General features: G+C 45.8%; 1 protein-coding gene across 1 annotated transcript; it reads right to left on the reverse strand.

Moving 5' to 3' along the window:
* Positions 1-7,617: 7,617 nt before the first annotated feature.
* LOC126646236 (olfactory receptor 49-like) lies at positions 7,618-8,566 on the reverse strand. Its single transcript, XM_050327438.1, is given in 2 exon segments — positions 7,618-7,932; positions 7,934-8,566. Coding segments are annotated over 2 exon segments (948 nt in total).
* Between the last annotated feature and the right edge of the window lie 8,708 nt (positions 8,567-17,274).

A 17,274-nucleotide genomic window follows, 5' to 3' on the forward strand; every position in this document is an offset into this window, starting at 1 on the left:
AATTGGAGAAGAGACTGGAATAAGAATTGTCTTATTGCCAGGACATAAATCCAAGTCTGACTCTGCTTGTGTCACTCCCTGCTTGATCACAAAGATACTTTTCCTCTCTCTGCCTGATTCCCTCCAGGGTATAAGCTGGACTAATTTCCTGTCAAAATGGTTCCATTTCCATTCTTCCTGTCATACCTAATTAAAACAAAAAATAAACAGAAATGGTGCTGCAGGTATTCATTGAAACACATCTGGGAGCTCCTTAATTAACTTCACAATGCTCACAGCTCTGCAGGGAGGGCAGAGGAAAAACACAGAGCACATTATGGCTGTCAACTTTTTAATGAACCCCTGAGGACCGTGGCACCAACTCCCTGTTAGCTGTAGCAGTGGCAAAATCTGGCAAGGTGCCTTGGGGAAATGACAGGCAAAAGCAGAAGCAAAGTTGCTTGGAGTTTTAATAGAGCTCAGTGCGAGATGCCAGGCCAGAAATGGAATTGGACAAAGTGTTCTCACCAGGGCTCATTAGAGCAGAAACTCACAGATTTTGATTACAGACAGCTCAGAAAGCCTCAGACTTCTCCTGTATCAGCCTTCCCTTACAGAAGTCAAACAGCACTGCCCAGGTAGGACAAAGGTGGTGCTTTCTGTCAGCATCCTGTAGACACAGCAGGTGGAAAGGAAATTCCATGGGCCCACCTCTCCAAACTTGCTCTTCCAAAACACTGGCAGCTGCATAAGGTCTTGCTCCCAAGGCTTCAGTTCCAGGGCTCAGCCCAGACTGTGACTGGAACACACAGTGACTGTAAAACATGCTGTGACCACAACACCTTGTGACTGTAAGACAGTGTTTTGCTGACAGGCAGGGTACTCAACAAAATGACTCCACGCTAGTCACTTTACAGTATGAACAGTTGTGCAACATGAATCATTATATCATCCATCCCTGGCAGGGGTGATTGATTCATCCAGGTGTTCTGCCACACCTCGATGGTGGGACTATGGAGCCACCCTCGAGGTAAGTGGGTAAACAGGTACTGCCTGCCTTGCCAAGGAAAAGCAAACTGATCCCAGTGTTCCTCAGCAGTGGGTGTTGTAAAGAAAGCATTAGCTAAGTCAATTGCTGCACACCAGTTTCCAGGGGGTCATTGTATTTATTCAATAAAGTGACAGTATGTGGTACCACAGCTGTCAGTGGTGGGGTGTATTTGTTAAGCTCCCTATAGTCTACTGTAATTTGCCACATTCCATCACTGTTTTTAATAGGCCAGATAGGATTATTAAAGGCAGTGGTTGTTGGTTTCAACACTCCTGTACCTAGTATATTTAATGATCTATGAGATTTCTTCATGTCCTCCTGGTACACGATATTGTTTCATTGTCATTCCTTTGGTGGTAGGGGGAATTTGTCCTGGAGGTATTTTAGCTTTCCCAATTGGCTGGGCTGATCTATATGCCTGGGTTCCAAACTGATACTCACCTGATGGGAAGTGTAAAGTCAGTCCTTTTAAAATATCAATTCCAATTATATATTCAGGGACAGCAACAATCATCACCGAATAAGTTTGCTTTGGCAGGATGACAATTTTCATCTCAGTTTTTGTATGGGTTTAATTTGCCACCCAATCCTATAATCAAAACTTTTTTACTTTTAAACTTTTTAGGATTACCATAAATTAAAGAGGTGTCTACTCCAGTATCAGCAATGGCCTTAACTATTTGACAAGATCTATTTTTCCAGTAAATTTGAAGCTCCATATGAGGACAGTGGTCTTTTCTCACTCATCCTTGTGCTGGAGCTTGGCCTTCATCTCCCTCTGCTTTTAATTCTTTCAATTGTTGCAACATTTTACCATCTCGTCATGGATAGAGATCAGCACACTTTTGTCCCCCAAAACAGCTGACTCACCAATGGGGGTTGTGGTGGGTTGACCTTGGCTGGATGCCAGGTGCCCACCCAGCCATTCCATCACTCCCCTTCCCAGCCAGACAGGGGAGAGAGTAAGGGGGAAGACACCTCGTGGTTTGGGATAAGGCAGTTCATGTAAAGCAAAAGCAAAGTGGACACCTGCACATGCAAAAGCAAAGTGAAAGACAACACAGTTTGTTCTCTCCTTCCCACGAGCAGCTGCCCAGCCACTCCTGAGAAGCAGGGAGGGCTTCAGCACGGGAAGCAGTTCCTCAGCAGGCAGCCCCTGGAGACAAGGAGTGCCTGCCTTCCTGCTCCGTGCCCCAGCTTTTATATCTGAGCTGACCTCATGTGCTCTGGAATATCCCTGTGGTCAGCTTGGGCCACTGGTCTACTTGGGTTTCCTCCCAGGATCTTGCCCTCAACTGAGGATGGAATGGGACAGTGCTGATGCTGTGCCAAGCCCTGCTCAGCAGTAGCCAAAACACTGGTGTGTTATCAACACCCTTCCAGCTGCCAATGCAAAGCACAGCACTGTGAGGGTTGCTATGGGGAAATGAACTCCAGCTCAGCCAGACCCAGTACAGGGGCCCTCCCTTGGCAAGTGTCCTGTCCCATTGATGTTCATGGAGGGGAGCAGAAGGTCGAATTGCTCCATCCATCATGTCATCTTTTTGGCCTTGAATTCTTTACTTTCGTAACAGGTTTGTTTAACCCACACTCTTTGTCAAAACTCCACATCTCATTAGTAGGGAGCCCATCAGTCTTATTTTGGGCCATCCCATCTTTCAGCACGGCAGCAAACATATCCTTTCAAGACATTTGTTTCTCTTTGACCTCTCTCACCATTCCTGTTACCACCTCTCCTGCTTTGTTTGGGTCCCCATTCCCCTAAATCTCCTAACTGCTGGATTTTTTCTATGACTTCTCCTATAGGGTTTCCTGTGCCATTTATCAGTAAAATCCTAATAACACTTTCATATGCATGTGGAGCTGTCTTAGTAATCCTCTTTCGAATTGGAGCTGGTAATGCCACTTTGCAGCATGGTGTCTGCACACCAATAAAACCAGCATCTCCATTCCTTCCACCTTAGTACGCTGAACACAATCCCGTAGAGTATCCCAGGGCCCATCTGCACTGGGCTACCCCCTTCTATCGCGGGGGGGGTTTGTTCCCACGAAAGACCCTTGGGCACACTTTGTATAGGAGACGAGCACCCAGATAGGTGACCCACAAAATGGCGTTTATTAAAACAAGATGTCAGTTTATATACAGGGGAGTATAGAAGAGTCTGGAACAAAGGATGGATTCTTGCTAGGAACATCAAATCCTAAGGTTCAGTGATAAGGGAAAATGGAGGGATTGGCCGTAGGGATATGTCCAGCCATACAGGGGAAGGGGATAGTTAGGGAGGAAGGGAAGGAGGGGTCTGGGGTACAAACAGGGGAATTCCACAGAGGTTTGTGAGGCTGCGTTCTGTGGCAACCCCTCGCAGCTGCAGTTGTCAGAGGACTTAAACTTCTTCCTCTGAGGTTTCTTCGCAGCTTTTCTGCATCTGTTTCCATTCTCTGTAGGCTTCCATTGGTCCACCTCTGACACCCTTCCACAGGCTATTTTCTGGTACAGCCTTCCACCACTGCAGCCAACAGATTTCTCCAGCTGAGCCTTGGAAGGCATCCTGAACAAATGAATCAGAACTTAACATTACAAACTTCTTACTGTCTTCCGAGTTGAATCTAATGCCAGAGGCTCCAAGATCACGCAGCCTGACTACCCGGGAGATGAAGGACTCTCCAGGCTATCATTTAAATGTATCCATAATATCTTTGATTTCATCACACCTAACTGGAGAACCAGTTCCAATTTTCTTTGTGTTATTGGCTTTGCTTCAGCAAACACTTCACCCTCTGAACTACCATCGAAATTGGTTGAATCCCAGATATCTCCATCCCATTTTTCAGGATCCCAGTTTATCCCTGCCTCTGCAATCAGACCATGCACTTTATTCTTATTTACTCAACCCCTTTGCTTTCAATATTTATAGTGGGCTACCCCAAGAGCCACTCTTTCTGCTACTGCTTGATAAGTGTCCAACTTGTCCATTAATAGTCGATTTTGGCCTTGCAACGTAACTATTTTCCCCTGCAATTCACATACTTGCTTCTCCAAATTAATCTTATCCTTATACATTTATTCTCTCTGTTGATGCTGCTTTTGATATGCAGCAAGCAAAATCCCTCCTCGTCTCCTTAGAGCATTCCCTTCCTTCCCCTTCTCCACTGAAACCGTCTGTAAACATTTTGCTACATTAGGTGGCTCTGCCTCCTCCAAACAGGAGTCCCAGTTCTCACGTAAACCATAACATGACCACTCAGGGGCCCAAACACGACAAGGTTACTGTTCCCAGCCAGGAATACCCAGGTTTACATCTGTCTTGGCAACATTTTTCTGTACTTAAAAAAAAAGCCATTTTGTTTTGTACCCCGTGCTGTGTTGCCAAATCATTTTGCTGACAGGCAGGGTACTCAACAAAAGGACTCTACACTAGTCATTGCAAAATAAGAAAATTTTCTTAAACAATCTCAATAAAAGATATATATATAGATAAAAAATAAAAGATATATATAAAAAATACAAAAGAAAATTAGCAGTGTATCAAATAATTACTTCAGAGAGAGAGAGATAACAGTGATTAAGAAGAAATACATCACCAATAACCACCTAATGCTCAACATGCAGGTCCAGAATTCAGCTGGGAAATCCCCGTTACAGCCAATGCCCAGAGGCTCAGGTAACTGGGAGAATCCTTAGGGTATTGGCCAGGTACACTGGTGTCATCAAATGTAGAGGTCAGGGACCAGCTGCACACACGTTTCCTTCCTTTTTGCAACATACAGTCATAACAACTACATACTTTATTGAATAGAGTTTATCAGAGACCCTCTTTATCATGAGGAGGGGTCAGTTCTTGGCTAAGTTCTCACCCCGTGACACCCTGTGAGTGTAACACACACTGCTGACACGCTCAGGAACCACCAGCCATCCTAACTCACAGCTCCCTCCTTCCACCCCAATCTGGGTTAGCTCTGGATTCAAACAAACAGGATTAAATGTTGCACCTCAGGCCCCATGTTCTGTTCCATCAGATCCTGAACACCTTCTCCTCTGCTCTGTGGGATAAAACTGTGGGATTAATGGCTTCTCAGCCTGTCTTTTATAGAAAGGTTTTCCAGGCCTCTGATAATACGTAAATATATTATATATGCACGATACTATCCATCTATACTCTGTTGTAATATTTCAGATTAAAGTCTTTTAGTCTAATCAGTATGATCATCAATTTAAAAAATCATTTATTTTATTGATATCAGTGTATTTGGTTTGCCATCCTTAATCCTGCAGGACAAAGTTGTGTACAGGCTCAGTTACACATCTCTGGGACTGGGATTGGATCCAGGTGCAATGACGAGTTTAGAAAGCCCCAGGGGGTTCTTTTTGCACCTGAAAGAAATGTCTCCCTGATTACCCTTCTCCAAAGCTTTTGTTCTGGACATGACCTAGGGCAGCTCATATCGAGTCCCAGCACAGTGATTACACAGTGCTGGGATCATCCCTTTCGCTCCTTCCCAGTGGTGTGTTGGCAGCAGACACTGAACCTCACACTTGCATGGTGCAAGTGCTGTTCCTTGTTTCTGTGTACCTTAAAACAAGGCTTTTGACCATAATTCCACTTCTTTATCTGTTAATCAACCCTGATTTGGGAAAAAACGTATCAGAAGTAAAGGATAATCAGCCAATTTGCATGAAAAAAATAGGTCTGGTTGGCTGTAGTTGGTAGTTGGAAAAATCTGTTAAGAAGGATCCAGTAAACCAGACTGGCCACGCAGTTTCTTCATTAGACCCTAGAGAAGGAATAAACAATGAAATGAGTCTCTAACAAAATGGAGCAGTGCACTTTGTTTGCAGGGTCCCTTGACATGGGGTGAAATTTAGCAAGCTTAGGACAGCTGTTGTGATCATGATATTAGATCTTTGAATGTTTGAGGTTATGCACCATTTCTAAAACTATGAGGATCTCACTATTTCATGGCCTTGCAAGGTTCATCAAAGAGCTCTGGGAAGAGACAAACAGATCTTCAACAAGGTGAAGTGCCAGGTCCTGCACTTGGGTCACCATAACCCCTGGGGCAGAGTGGCTGGAAAGCTGCTTTGTGGGAAAGGGCCTGGGGGTGCTGTTTGACAGCAGTTTGAACATGAGCCCAGGTGTGGACAGGTGGCCAAGAGGGACAGGGGAGCCTGGCCTGTACCAACCATGGTGTGACAGCAGAACCAGGACAGTGACCACTCCACTGTGCTGCGCACTGGTGAGGCCTTGCCTTGAATCCTGGGGTATTTAGGGCCCTTAATGATAGCAAAGACATTGAAGGGGATGTAGTGTCCAGAGAAGGGCAACGGAGCTGGGGAAGGGGCTGGAGTACAAGTCTGATAAGGAGCAGCTGAGGGAATGGGGGGAAGGGCTCAGCCTGGAGAAAAGGAGGCTCATGGGGGACCTTCTTGCTCTCTCCAACTCCCTGACCAGGAGGGGGAAGCCAGGTGTGGGTTGGTCTCTTTTCCCAAGTAACAAGTGGCAGCACAAGAAGAAAGGGCTTTGAGTTGTGCCAGGGGAGGTTTGGGTATTAGGAAAAATTTCTTCACCAAGCATGTTGTCTGGAAAAGTTTGCCCAGGGAATTGGTTAAGTCCCCATCTCTTAGGGATTTAAGAGTTGTGAGGGCATGGTGCTTGGGGGCACTTGGCCATGTTAGTCCACAGTTGGTGTACATGGCAAAATTTTGGTAACAAGGGGCCTGCAGGTGTGGCCTCTGTGAGAACTTCTTGCTCCATGCTGGACACAGCCAAGTCCAGCCAGCTCCAAAATGGACCCAGCATGAGTCAAAGCTGAGCCTACAAGTAAGGCTGGTGGTACCTATGGGAAAACATCCTAAGAAAGGGCAGGAATTGCCAGCTAGAGAGAGGAGCAGGGAACAACAAGAGTGAGAAACCAAAGAGGGAACAGCAAGATCAGAGGAGGAGGAGATGATCTCTGTGGAGCAGATACTCACTGCAGCCTGGGAGAACCCACATTGGAACAGGGGAAAAGTGTGAGAGGAGAGAAGCAGCAGAAGGGAAGAAATAGGTATTGACCACAACCCTCCCTCCCCACACTGCACTGCCTGGGACAGTGGTGGAGTATTCTGGAATAAATGAATAAAATTGAGCACAGGAAAGGGAGAAGTAGAGGTGTTTGTTTAATATTTATTTTTGTTTCTCACAAGCTAAAACTATTTTAATTGGCAATAAATTACATCAGCTTTCCCCAAATCCAATATGTGTTGCTCCTGACAGCCAGTGGTAAACCATTTCTCTGTCTATATCTCAACCCATGAGACTTTTTGTTTCAGTTTTTCCTGTTTTCTGCCTCTGCTCCATTCCACTGAGGGGGGAAGGAGTGACTAGGAATTTTCTTGTTAGCTAAGGCTAACCACATCACAGTCAGGAGGTGAAATACTGAGGCAAAGCTCAGGCTGGGTACTGGAAGGCTGGAAAATCCTTTCTGTGTTGGCATCTTTTGGTTGCTAACAGAAGGTTAGCATAAATGTAGAAGCATAAACCATTTGAAACCATCATCTTTAATTCACAGTTACACAATACTGATATCACATCTGAGAAACAATTCAGTTACTTGGGTGAGCTACTCCACAACACACGACACACCTTCAGCATGTTCTCCTTTAAAGCTTGTTTGACTTGCTTGTTCCTGAGGGAGTAGATGTATGGGTTAAGCATCTGAGTCAGCACAGAGAAGAAGAAAGAGAGAACTTCGCCAGAGTCCTTCCCACCTCGCTGTGTTGGGTAGACATACCTGTAAATACAAGTGCTGTAAAATACCATCACCACTATGAGGTGAGCTGAGCAAGTGGAAAATGCCTTCTTCCTACCTGCAGATGACGGTATATGGAAGATGGTGATAATAATGCAGCCATAAGAAAAAACCAGTTACTATAAAGGTACCAAGTAGGATGATAATTAGTGTGATGAACATCAGTTCTTCAATGAACCCTGTGTCTGAGCAGGACAGTTGCAACAACAGGGAAGTATCACAGTAAAAGTGGTTCATGACATTGGGACCACAGAATGGCAACTGGACAGTCATAATGGTGGGAGGAAACATCAGAAGAAAACTCACTGCTCAGCATGCCAGGATCAGCTGCAGGCAAAACCTGCTGTTCATAATAGTTGTGTAATGCAAAGGGCGGCAAATGGCAACGTAACGGTCGAAGGATATCACTGCCATGTGGAAAAGGGTGCAGGTACCCAAGTAATAGAAAAACAGCATCTGAAAGAAACAACCAGGCAGGGAAATTGTCTTCCTCTCTGTCAGAAGGCCGTAGAGGGTGTGGGGAATAAACATGGAGGTGAAAATGATTTCCAAAAGGGCGAAGTTCCTGAGGAAGTAGTACATTGGGGTCTGAAGGAAATTACTCACAAGAGTGATGCTGATGACAGTAATGTTTCCAAGCAGGATCAAGAGGTAGGCAATGAGAAGAAACAGAAAGAGGATGACCTCCATGTGGCGGCTGTTGGCCAGCCCCAGGAGGACAAATTCCACTACTCTTGTGTTGTTCATTGAGGCGTCATTGGTGGCAGAAAGAGAAAAGAGCCGTTTTGAGAACTACTGGAAAACAACTGAACACACATCACTTTGGCTTTGCTAACATTAGAGGGCAATACCAGCAATAAACCCCTTGTGAAAGACTAGAGCAGCCACAGTAACCACATTTAAGAATCATGTTCATATAAAAGGAGTCCCAGGCTCCATTTGTAAGACTGAGTCCTCACTCCAGTTGAACCGGTGCCTACAGTTCTGTCTCAGCAGAATTGAGAGGTGCAGAAACTGTTACAGACCAAGGATCTGGGAATCAAGGAATTTCTGAGTGTTCTGACAATATTCACCCTCCAACAAATACAGGAAGAAGCCCAATGCACCCAGTGAGTCCTTTGACACCTATCTCAGAAGAATGCAATCACACTGCAGAGTGACTTTGGAGCAGATTAGATTAGTTGATGGATAAATTAGAATTGCAAAGGAGAAACTTACTGCAGTTAAAAGGAGAGAGAAAAAGGGAGAGAGAGAGGAGGGAGAGGCCTTACAGAGAAAAGGCCAGACAGAAAGATAACAGTGCAACAAAGAGAAGGATATCTGGTACCACTGAGAGAAGGCAAAACACACAGAGAGATGGATGGGTGCTACAGCAAGCAGAAGTAAAAAAGGGGGGAATGGGAAAAAGCATGGGAAGATTGTCCTACTCTTTTAATTTGCCCTGAGCTCTACAACTTCAGTGGATCAACTCTGATGGTGATGGACATTATTTCTTCTTCAGAGTCCCTGTTTCCAAGCACCCTACCCCAAGCTCAGATGTGTACACTGCCCAGTGCACCGTGTCTACTGGAGGAGCCATCCCTGTGGTAGACATTTCCTCATGGAAGTTAAGTGGAACCTGAAACCTCTGCCTGATGCCCCTCAATCACATTCTTTTCTTGTAGGTTTGCCAGGTCCCATCTTTGGTTTTTCAACTTCTCCCTCCTTTTTCTCCCAGCCCTCCTTGCCCTAAAAGGAGACGTGTCCTGTTTTGCACTCAGGTCTCCAAGGCTTTATCTATTATGTCTAGATCTTTTAATCTGGTTTAAATTAATTTCTTACTTCAGATTTTTCTGAATGACTGAAATGAAGACCAACACAATGAGCTTCCAGGGAAAGCAAACCCATCTTACATAGCTCATAACCCATATCAAACATTGTGGTGGTTCTCCCCCAGCTGGCCTGGGGGATTCAGGAAGAGTTAAAGTTAGCAGGAACCTTTGTTCAGGGGAGAATTATGCCCGGACCCGGAAGTTGTAACAATATGGTTTTCCGGTAAAATGTGCTGAACACAGCAAAATGTGTTTCGTGACATGCGCAGTAAGCAGAGTTATATAACACCGTTAGTGGCCAATGGAAGAATATTTATGTATGTGGGAACCAGTGGAGAGTGTACATATGTAGCCTAAAAAGTGTATAAAAGTAGCAGACATCGTGCAATAAAGTGTTCCAGCCTCTGGATCCACAACGGTTTTGTGTCGTGTCCCGCCTCGACCCATGACAAAACATGACACTCAATTTTCATTCTTCTACTGCTGAACAAAAAGATAGATATAAATTAGGATGCTACAACCCTTCTTATCACACTGTTCCTATCAAATCTTTCCCTTTAGTGCCATTTTTCCAGCAAAACACAGAGTTTATTAGCACCATCCCATGGTTATTTCTCAAAAAACACTAATACAAACCAACTTCAGTAACAGCTAAAAGCTTTTACTTTAGATTGAAGACTAAAAGTTCAGTTTTCCAAGACATTGCCCATTTAATTTTTCCCTATCTTCAAAAAATCACACCCAAACTCTAAGAAATGGTCCAAATACTTACCAGTATATCTACAACAATCCGGGATGCCTCAAGAAGGAGTCTCAGTCTGATGTTTCTCCCTAACTTAGTTTGACATTTGATTTTTGGCAAACGAATTTCCTCTCTTCAGGTCCTTTTTATAAAAGTGGCAACACATTACAGTCTTGTGTTTCCTCACCAAGTCAAACCTCAGGGACCAATTAGGTATTTAAATCTCAAAAAATACCTTGTGGGAAAATACTTGAGAAAGTTTGAAGAACAACAAGAATATAACAAAACCATGGAGACAGTGAGACTGGGGAGGACCTCTGGGGGTCCAATCTAAAGCTAAAGCAAAGCTGACCTCAAAGCTGGCCAAGGTTGCTCGTGACCTTCTCCAAGGCTGGATATCTCCAAGCATGTAGATACCTCAGCTTCCCTGTGGTACTACAGCTTTCCTCATGCTTCAACATTTTCATTGTGAAGAGTTATTTCCTTGTGTGCAGTGGAGATTCACTTTAAGCTGTGATCCACATCTCTTGTTCTGAGAGAACTGGCTCTGAATTGTCTGTAACTCCCCCCAATGGACAGTACAGCTGTGTCATGGTTTGATATAACAATAATAATATAATCCCTCCTCTCCACTTCGTCTTCGCTCTGCTTCTCCTCATATATCATGTGCCCCCGTTCTCTTATCAACTTGCTTGTCTTCCACTGGTCTCAGACCATTTTAATAAAATCCTCTGGGTTTTTTTACTGGGTGTGGGGAGCTGTGCACAGTTCTCCAGTCACACAGTGTCAAGCAACATGAACTTCACACCTGTCTGGAACAGTGGGCGAATGCAGCCTGGCCTGCAGTGACCCCTCAGTGTCAGAGACACCCTGCTCAGCATGTCAGCCCCAGGAACCACAGCTCTGTCTGCACAGTTGCTCCACAGTCAGTCAGTTTCCAGCCTACACCTATGGATGTGGTTATGCAATAGTTATGCGATCCCAAGTGCGTGACAAGTGCGGGAGCACATTCCTCCTCGCTTAGAACAGCCCCCCAGCTACTGAGATTGCCACCAGGGACTGAACTCAAAGCACCAATGTCAGACAGGAGTCATAGAATCATTAAGGCTGGAAAAGACCCCCAAAGACCATCAAGGTATTTGGACCAAATACCACTATGCCTACTAAAGCATATTACAAAGTGCCACATCTATTCATGTTTTGAAATCTTCCAGGGATGGTGACTAGAGTATTAAACCACCCTTTGGCACCATCCGTTGTTCTCCTTCCACTTTTAGGAATAAAGTGACACCCAAAGCAGAGACCTAAAGTGAGCAGAGGAAACACTAACCAAGTTCATTTCTAAGTCAGTGAGAAGGCATATTCCAGATCCTTACTTAAATTAAGATGCATTCATCTCCATCAGCTCGTTTTTTAGCTGTGGAGAGGAAGAAAGGACAAGCAATCATTTCTGAAAATCTCAGTTCTGCAGGAATCAAAACTCCTCTTTGACTGGTAGTATTTTCTTGCTTCCTGAAGAAAGTAATTCACAGGTTGGGTTTAATTCCTTCACCACTTATCAAAAAGGAATTAGACACCTTTGTGTTGTACAACTTACTCTTCACCAAGCTGGAGTAAATCAGGACATGGTAAATCATGACAACAAGTGAATTACTTCAGATAAGGGGGGTGTAAACAATCCATCCATTTACAAACAATTCCTTCAACAGTCAGGTCGTGCTGACTTGGTGAGGCTGTCAGGTCATGCTGCAGAAATCTCCCAACGGGGAAGTCTGCAAACCTCTGCCTATGAGGTCTTATCTATTTTACTTCTTCATTAGGGTAAGGATTAGCACAAATAAAAAGCTTCAGAAGTTTTCAAGTTAGCATGGTTGCAGCAGAAGAGATGGATTCTGGATAGCATGGGGTGAGGAAAAATGTAAGAACTTCCACTTGTAAATCCAAAAAGAAATCTCAAATTCAGGCAAGAAATCTCAAATAATCTTTGAGTATTCCTTCCTGGGTTTTAGGTAGAGTGATGGCCATCAGTTTCTTCTCAAAGGCCTTGAGAACAATAGGATTGGTTTTGTAGTTGTGTAGTTGTTTTTTTCTAAGGTGTCAATTGTCTGACCCACTTAAGAGGAATTAAAAGTATATTAGATACTAAATCTGAAGTTGGTTCTAGACAGAGAAGAACAACGTAGGACAGAGGCAAAGATGCTTAGGGGAAACAAAAAGAAGTAGCACTGGAGAAAAATGGGCAGAGAATCTCCGTGGGAGTTGCAAGGGTGTTAAGTGTAGAAAGTGGGAATGCCTGATTACAGGGTCCTTGTAGGGTGTTTTTAAAATAATCACTTATAGAAGTAGTAGATGATCAAAAATCTCAGAGTAATATAACTTGGAAAAGACCTCTGGAGATCTGTGGTTCAACTCAAAGCAGGACCGAACTGCAGCAGCTATACAAGGCCTTTTACAGTTCAGTTCTGAAAATCAAGAAGACATTAAAGAAATTTTCAGGATCTCTATTCCAATGTTTGGCTACATTGTGAAAAATCTTTTCTGAATATCTAACTAAAATTTTTTATGTTCCCATCCTATCTCTGTGCACCCCCAAGAAGACCCTTTTATACACCCCACCAAAAGGTAGCTGAATGTCACAGCAAGGTCCCCCCTGAGCCTTCTCTTCTTGAGACAGCACAAACCCAGTTGTCTCAGCACCATGTCTTGTGCTCCAGCCTCCACCTCTCCCAGACTTGCTCCAGTATACCAAAGTCTGCCATGTCCTGGGGACTCCTAAACTGGGGCCAGTTCTGCAGAAGGGCTTTCACAAGTGCTGAACAGAGGGGAACAATCACCTTCCTTGGCCTATGCTCGTGTTATGATGACCCAGAAAATGCTTTCTTTACTGACTCATGTTCACCTGCTCACAGTAACTCCAGGGCTCTTTCTGAAAAGCTGCTTTCCAGCCAATCAACTTCAAGACCGTTCTGTTCCGTGAGGTTATCCCAGATCAGGACTTTGCTCTAAACTTCAATGAATTTGGTGCTGATTCTTGTGATACATTTCTTGGCCCATCAAGTCCTTGCTATCCAGGCTATTGACTGTTCTGTGAAACTTGGTATGGTCCACAAACCAGCTGAGAGTGAACTCTGTCCCATCATCCAGGTTGTTAATAAAAACAGTGTTGATTCCACTAATAACTATCTATCAGTTTGAGTTTGCAGTATTGACCATCACCTTTTGAACTTGAAGGTCCAGCACTTTACAGTTCACCCCTCCATTGCACGTCTCCAGGGTTTGATGTGCAGCCCAGCTCTGGGGTACCAGTTGTCTCCCTCCGACAACACTGTTCTTCAGGGCCATGGACAGATCAAATGCAGGCATTTTCTGGTGAAAGGAGATCGCTTCCAGCCTGTTTTTCCTCGAGCAGCAGCAGGGAAATTTCCCACAAGTCCCAGCAATCCTGAACAGCACCAAAAGTGTTGGAGTGCCCCAAGACTACAGTGACCATCTTCACCCAGGATGTGGTGTCACAGGGCTGTCTGGGTCTGGTGAGTTGAGGAGGAGACCCTACAGTTTCTGACGGTTCTCTCTAGATGGGAATATGCAGAGGACTTCAGCAAGAGCTGCAGCTGCTGGCATTTGGGGGAAAAAGCAAAGGACATGGCTGTGCAATCCATTCCCACACATGCTTTTGCTTCTGTGCCAAATGGTTATTCGCAGAGATGCCACAAAAAAATGGCCAACGACTAAGGGAAAAAAGGTCACAAGCCCCTTATGGGCACTGGCAGAGAAACCCTGGGTAATATGCATGCTCAGGTCTCATCCTCCACAACTGGTGAGACTTCAACACATCAGGATACCAGGGACTGTAGAAGGAAGACAGGGAAGATCCCAGATGGTGTCTTAGTAAACCCATGCTGTTAATCCCATCTCCTGGATGCCAAAACTCCACTCAGAAATGTAGAAAGTCTCTTCTACAGGATGAGGCTCCTCCAGGAGGCCCTGGAAGCATGAGCAGAGGATGGGACACTGGAAAACATCCCCATCTCTACCCTATTGCCTACGGACACAGACCTCCAAGGAGAAACACTGCACAAACTGAAAACAAAAAATGGAATGTGTACCTTGTCCATTCCCCTGCCTGGTGCTTTCCCTACCACACAAACACAAGAGCTGTTTCTTGGGGGTATTTCTGTCTCTACCCCAGGCATAGGTAAGGAGAATCCATCCATGGGGAGCAAGCACAAGAGTTAGAAGGGGCAAGGTCTCCAAAGATTCATGCTGCAGGACTGAAGTCACGGTGTTGTTCAAGTGACACACAAACATCACTTCCGTAAGATGTCAGCAAATCTGCACATGACATGAAGCTGAGTGGTGCAGGTTACTCAACAGAAGGAAGGGGACATCCAGAAGGACCTTGGACAACCTTGAGGAGTGGGACATGAGAACCTCATGAAGTTCAACAAGGCCAAGTGCCAGGTCATGCACCTGGGTCAGGGTTCTCCAAACAGACTGGGAGAAGAACTCATTAAGAGCAACCCTGAGGAGAAGGACTTGGAGGTTCTGGCGGATGAAAAGCTGGACATAAACCAACAATGCACTGGCAGCACAGAAAACCAAGTGCATCCTGGGCTGCATCAGAACAGATGTGGTCAGCAGGTCAAGGAGAGGATTGTCCCCCTCTGCTCTGCCCTTGTGAGATAACTGTGTCCAGGTATGCAGTTCTCAACACAAGACACAGAACTGTAGGAGCGAGTCCAGAGGAGGCCATGAAGATGCTCAGGATGGAGACAGCCTGAGAGAGCTGGGGGTGTTCAGCCTGGAAAGGAAAAGACCCCGGGGAAACCTTACAGTGATCTTCCAGTACTTAAAGGAAGGTTATAATAAAGATTGAGTGACATTTTACACAGGCAGATAGTGACAGGACAAGGGAGAATGGTTTTAAGCGATGAGGAGAGATTTAGGTGATATATTAGAAAGAAGTTCTATAGAGGGGTGAGGCCCTGGCACAGTTGCCCTGAGCATTGTAGTAGTTCTGAACACTGACAGCCCTGGAGAAACCAAGGGCCTTTACTGTGGAGTGTGAAAGGGATTCTTTTGAAGGCAGTGTGGATTCTTTGTACTGTCCAAAGAGGGAGTCGTCCTCAGTGGGGTTTAACCCACCAGCTCCATCCCAGGGGTTCAGTGCTTGCCATTTCAAACCGCAGTCCCGCTGCTGGCACTGGACACACGAGCACAGCCTCCCCCCCCACACACAGAAACAGCCCCACACACACATAGACGCTTCCCCTGTCTGACAGGACACTCTGGCTGCAGAAAATGAGATTTATTGGGAAAGATTCCAAACAGGGAAAGACAAAACAGAGGAACAAAGGGGGCTGCGGGGAGGGGACGCTGCCACACGTGCTGACCCCCTGGACATCGCAGCCCTGGGAAGGCTGTGCGCTCCGGAGCCTGCGCAGTGGCAGCGGCTGCTCAGGACACCTGGGCCTTCCTGGATAACCTCTTGCTATTCCCTGAGGAGGAGCTTTGGAGGTCCCAGGGCATCCCACTCCCTTGTTCCCAGGTCCCAGGGAGGCTCCTCAGGGTGTCCTGAGCACGGTAGCCGCCTGCAGCATCCTCCTCTGCAGAGAGGGCTCACGGAGTCAGCGGTGCAGATTTTGGGGTGCTGGAGGCAGGGCAGCGTCCGGGAAGGATCATCTTGTGTCTGGGTAAAGGCATTTCCTTAGGCTTCTTCCATCTGGAATAACAGCAAGGAAACCACGTGCAAGGAAATAACAGTGAAAGAGATAACATTTGAGGAAACATCAGTAAGGAAATAGCCAAGGAAACAACCTCCAAGGAAACAGGATCCAAGAAAATAAGACTAAGAAAAAAACAAGGAAATTACAGTCAGGGAACTAGGTTCCAAGGATATAGCCACCAAGGCAATAGCATCCAAGGAAACCTCAGCAGTTCCTACATCAGAACAAGAGCTAAAGAAGAATCACAGGTATTGCTTAAAAACATCTGACAATCCCTCAATTCCCAGGAAAACAAATCCCTGCATGAGCTGTGCAATGCAGAGTACTGGAGTATGGAGGAAGAGAGTTTCCTACACACTTCAACTTGCTGGGAATACTCTGGGTTTGATTTTGAAGTGATGGGAAGCAGGCAAGCACTGGAAAGCGCCATGGAGGGGAATGATTGGAAGAGGTGAGGAAGAGCAGGTGGTGTGGGCAGAGGGGCAGCACTGGAATGTGCTACCTGCTCTTAGCTGCTCTACATCCTTTGCTTTGTACTCCCCCTTCTTCCCTCTCCGCCACAGTATTTTAAAGAACCTGATAAACAGAAAGGGAAAATAAGGATAAAAAGTGCAGACAGCTGTTGATGGTGGTTGAGGGCAGAAAGGCTGCGTGTGCCCTGCCCTGTCAGGGAAGAGCCACTGAAGGAGTCAGGAAGTGACATTTACAACACTGCAAACCATTGGACTCTGCAGGGGATACGGGGGGAAAAAAGGCTTTTGGGCCTCATCTCCCCAGAATTCCCTGCTCCCTGTCCATAAACAGGGGGGTTTGGCCAGGGAGGGCAGCAGCAGTGCCAGCACCTCCCTGCTCCTGGCAGGTGTTTCAGCAGAGCCCAAGGATAATGGGGAGCCCCTGAAGGGACAGCCCTGGCTGGTGTGGCTGGGAATGAGCCCTGGATGGGAAAGGCATCTGGAAAGGATGGGAGCAAGTGCTTTAAAAGCCTCTCTGGGGAGCAGGGCAAGGAGAAATAGGGTAGAGCTGTCACCAGAGGACAATCTTGCTGGGAAGTGGAGCAGAGGGGGATTTCCTTGTGGTCACGGCAATGTGGGACCCTCCAGAACCCAACACCCACTCCAGCACCGGTGCAGAAAGGGCTGGTTGGGGTGTGATCTGACATCTGTGCCCATCACTCTG

Source organism: Myiozetetes cayanensis, unplaced genomic scaffold (assembly GCF_022539395.1).
Source record: "Myiozetetes cayanensis isolate MyiCay16 unplaced genomic scaffold, myiCay2020 scf34, whole genome shotgun sequence".
Classification (NCBI taxonomy): domain Eukaryota; kingdom Metazoa; phylum Chordata; class Aves; order Passeriformes; family Tyrannidae; genus Myiozetetes; species Myiozetetes cayanensis.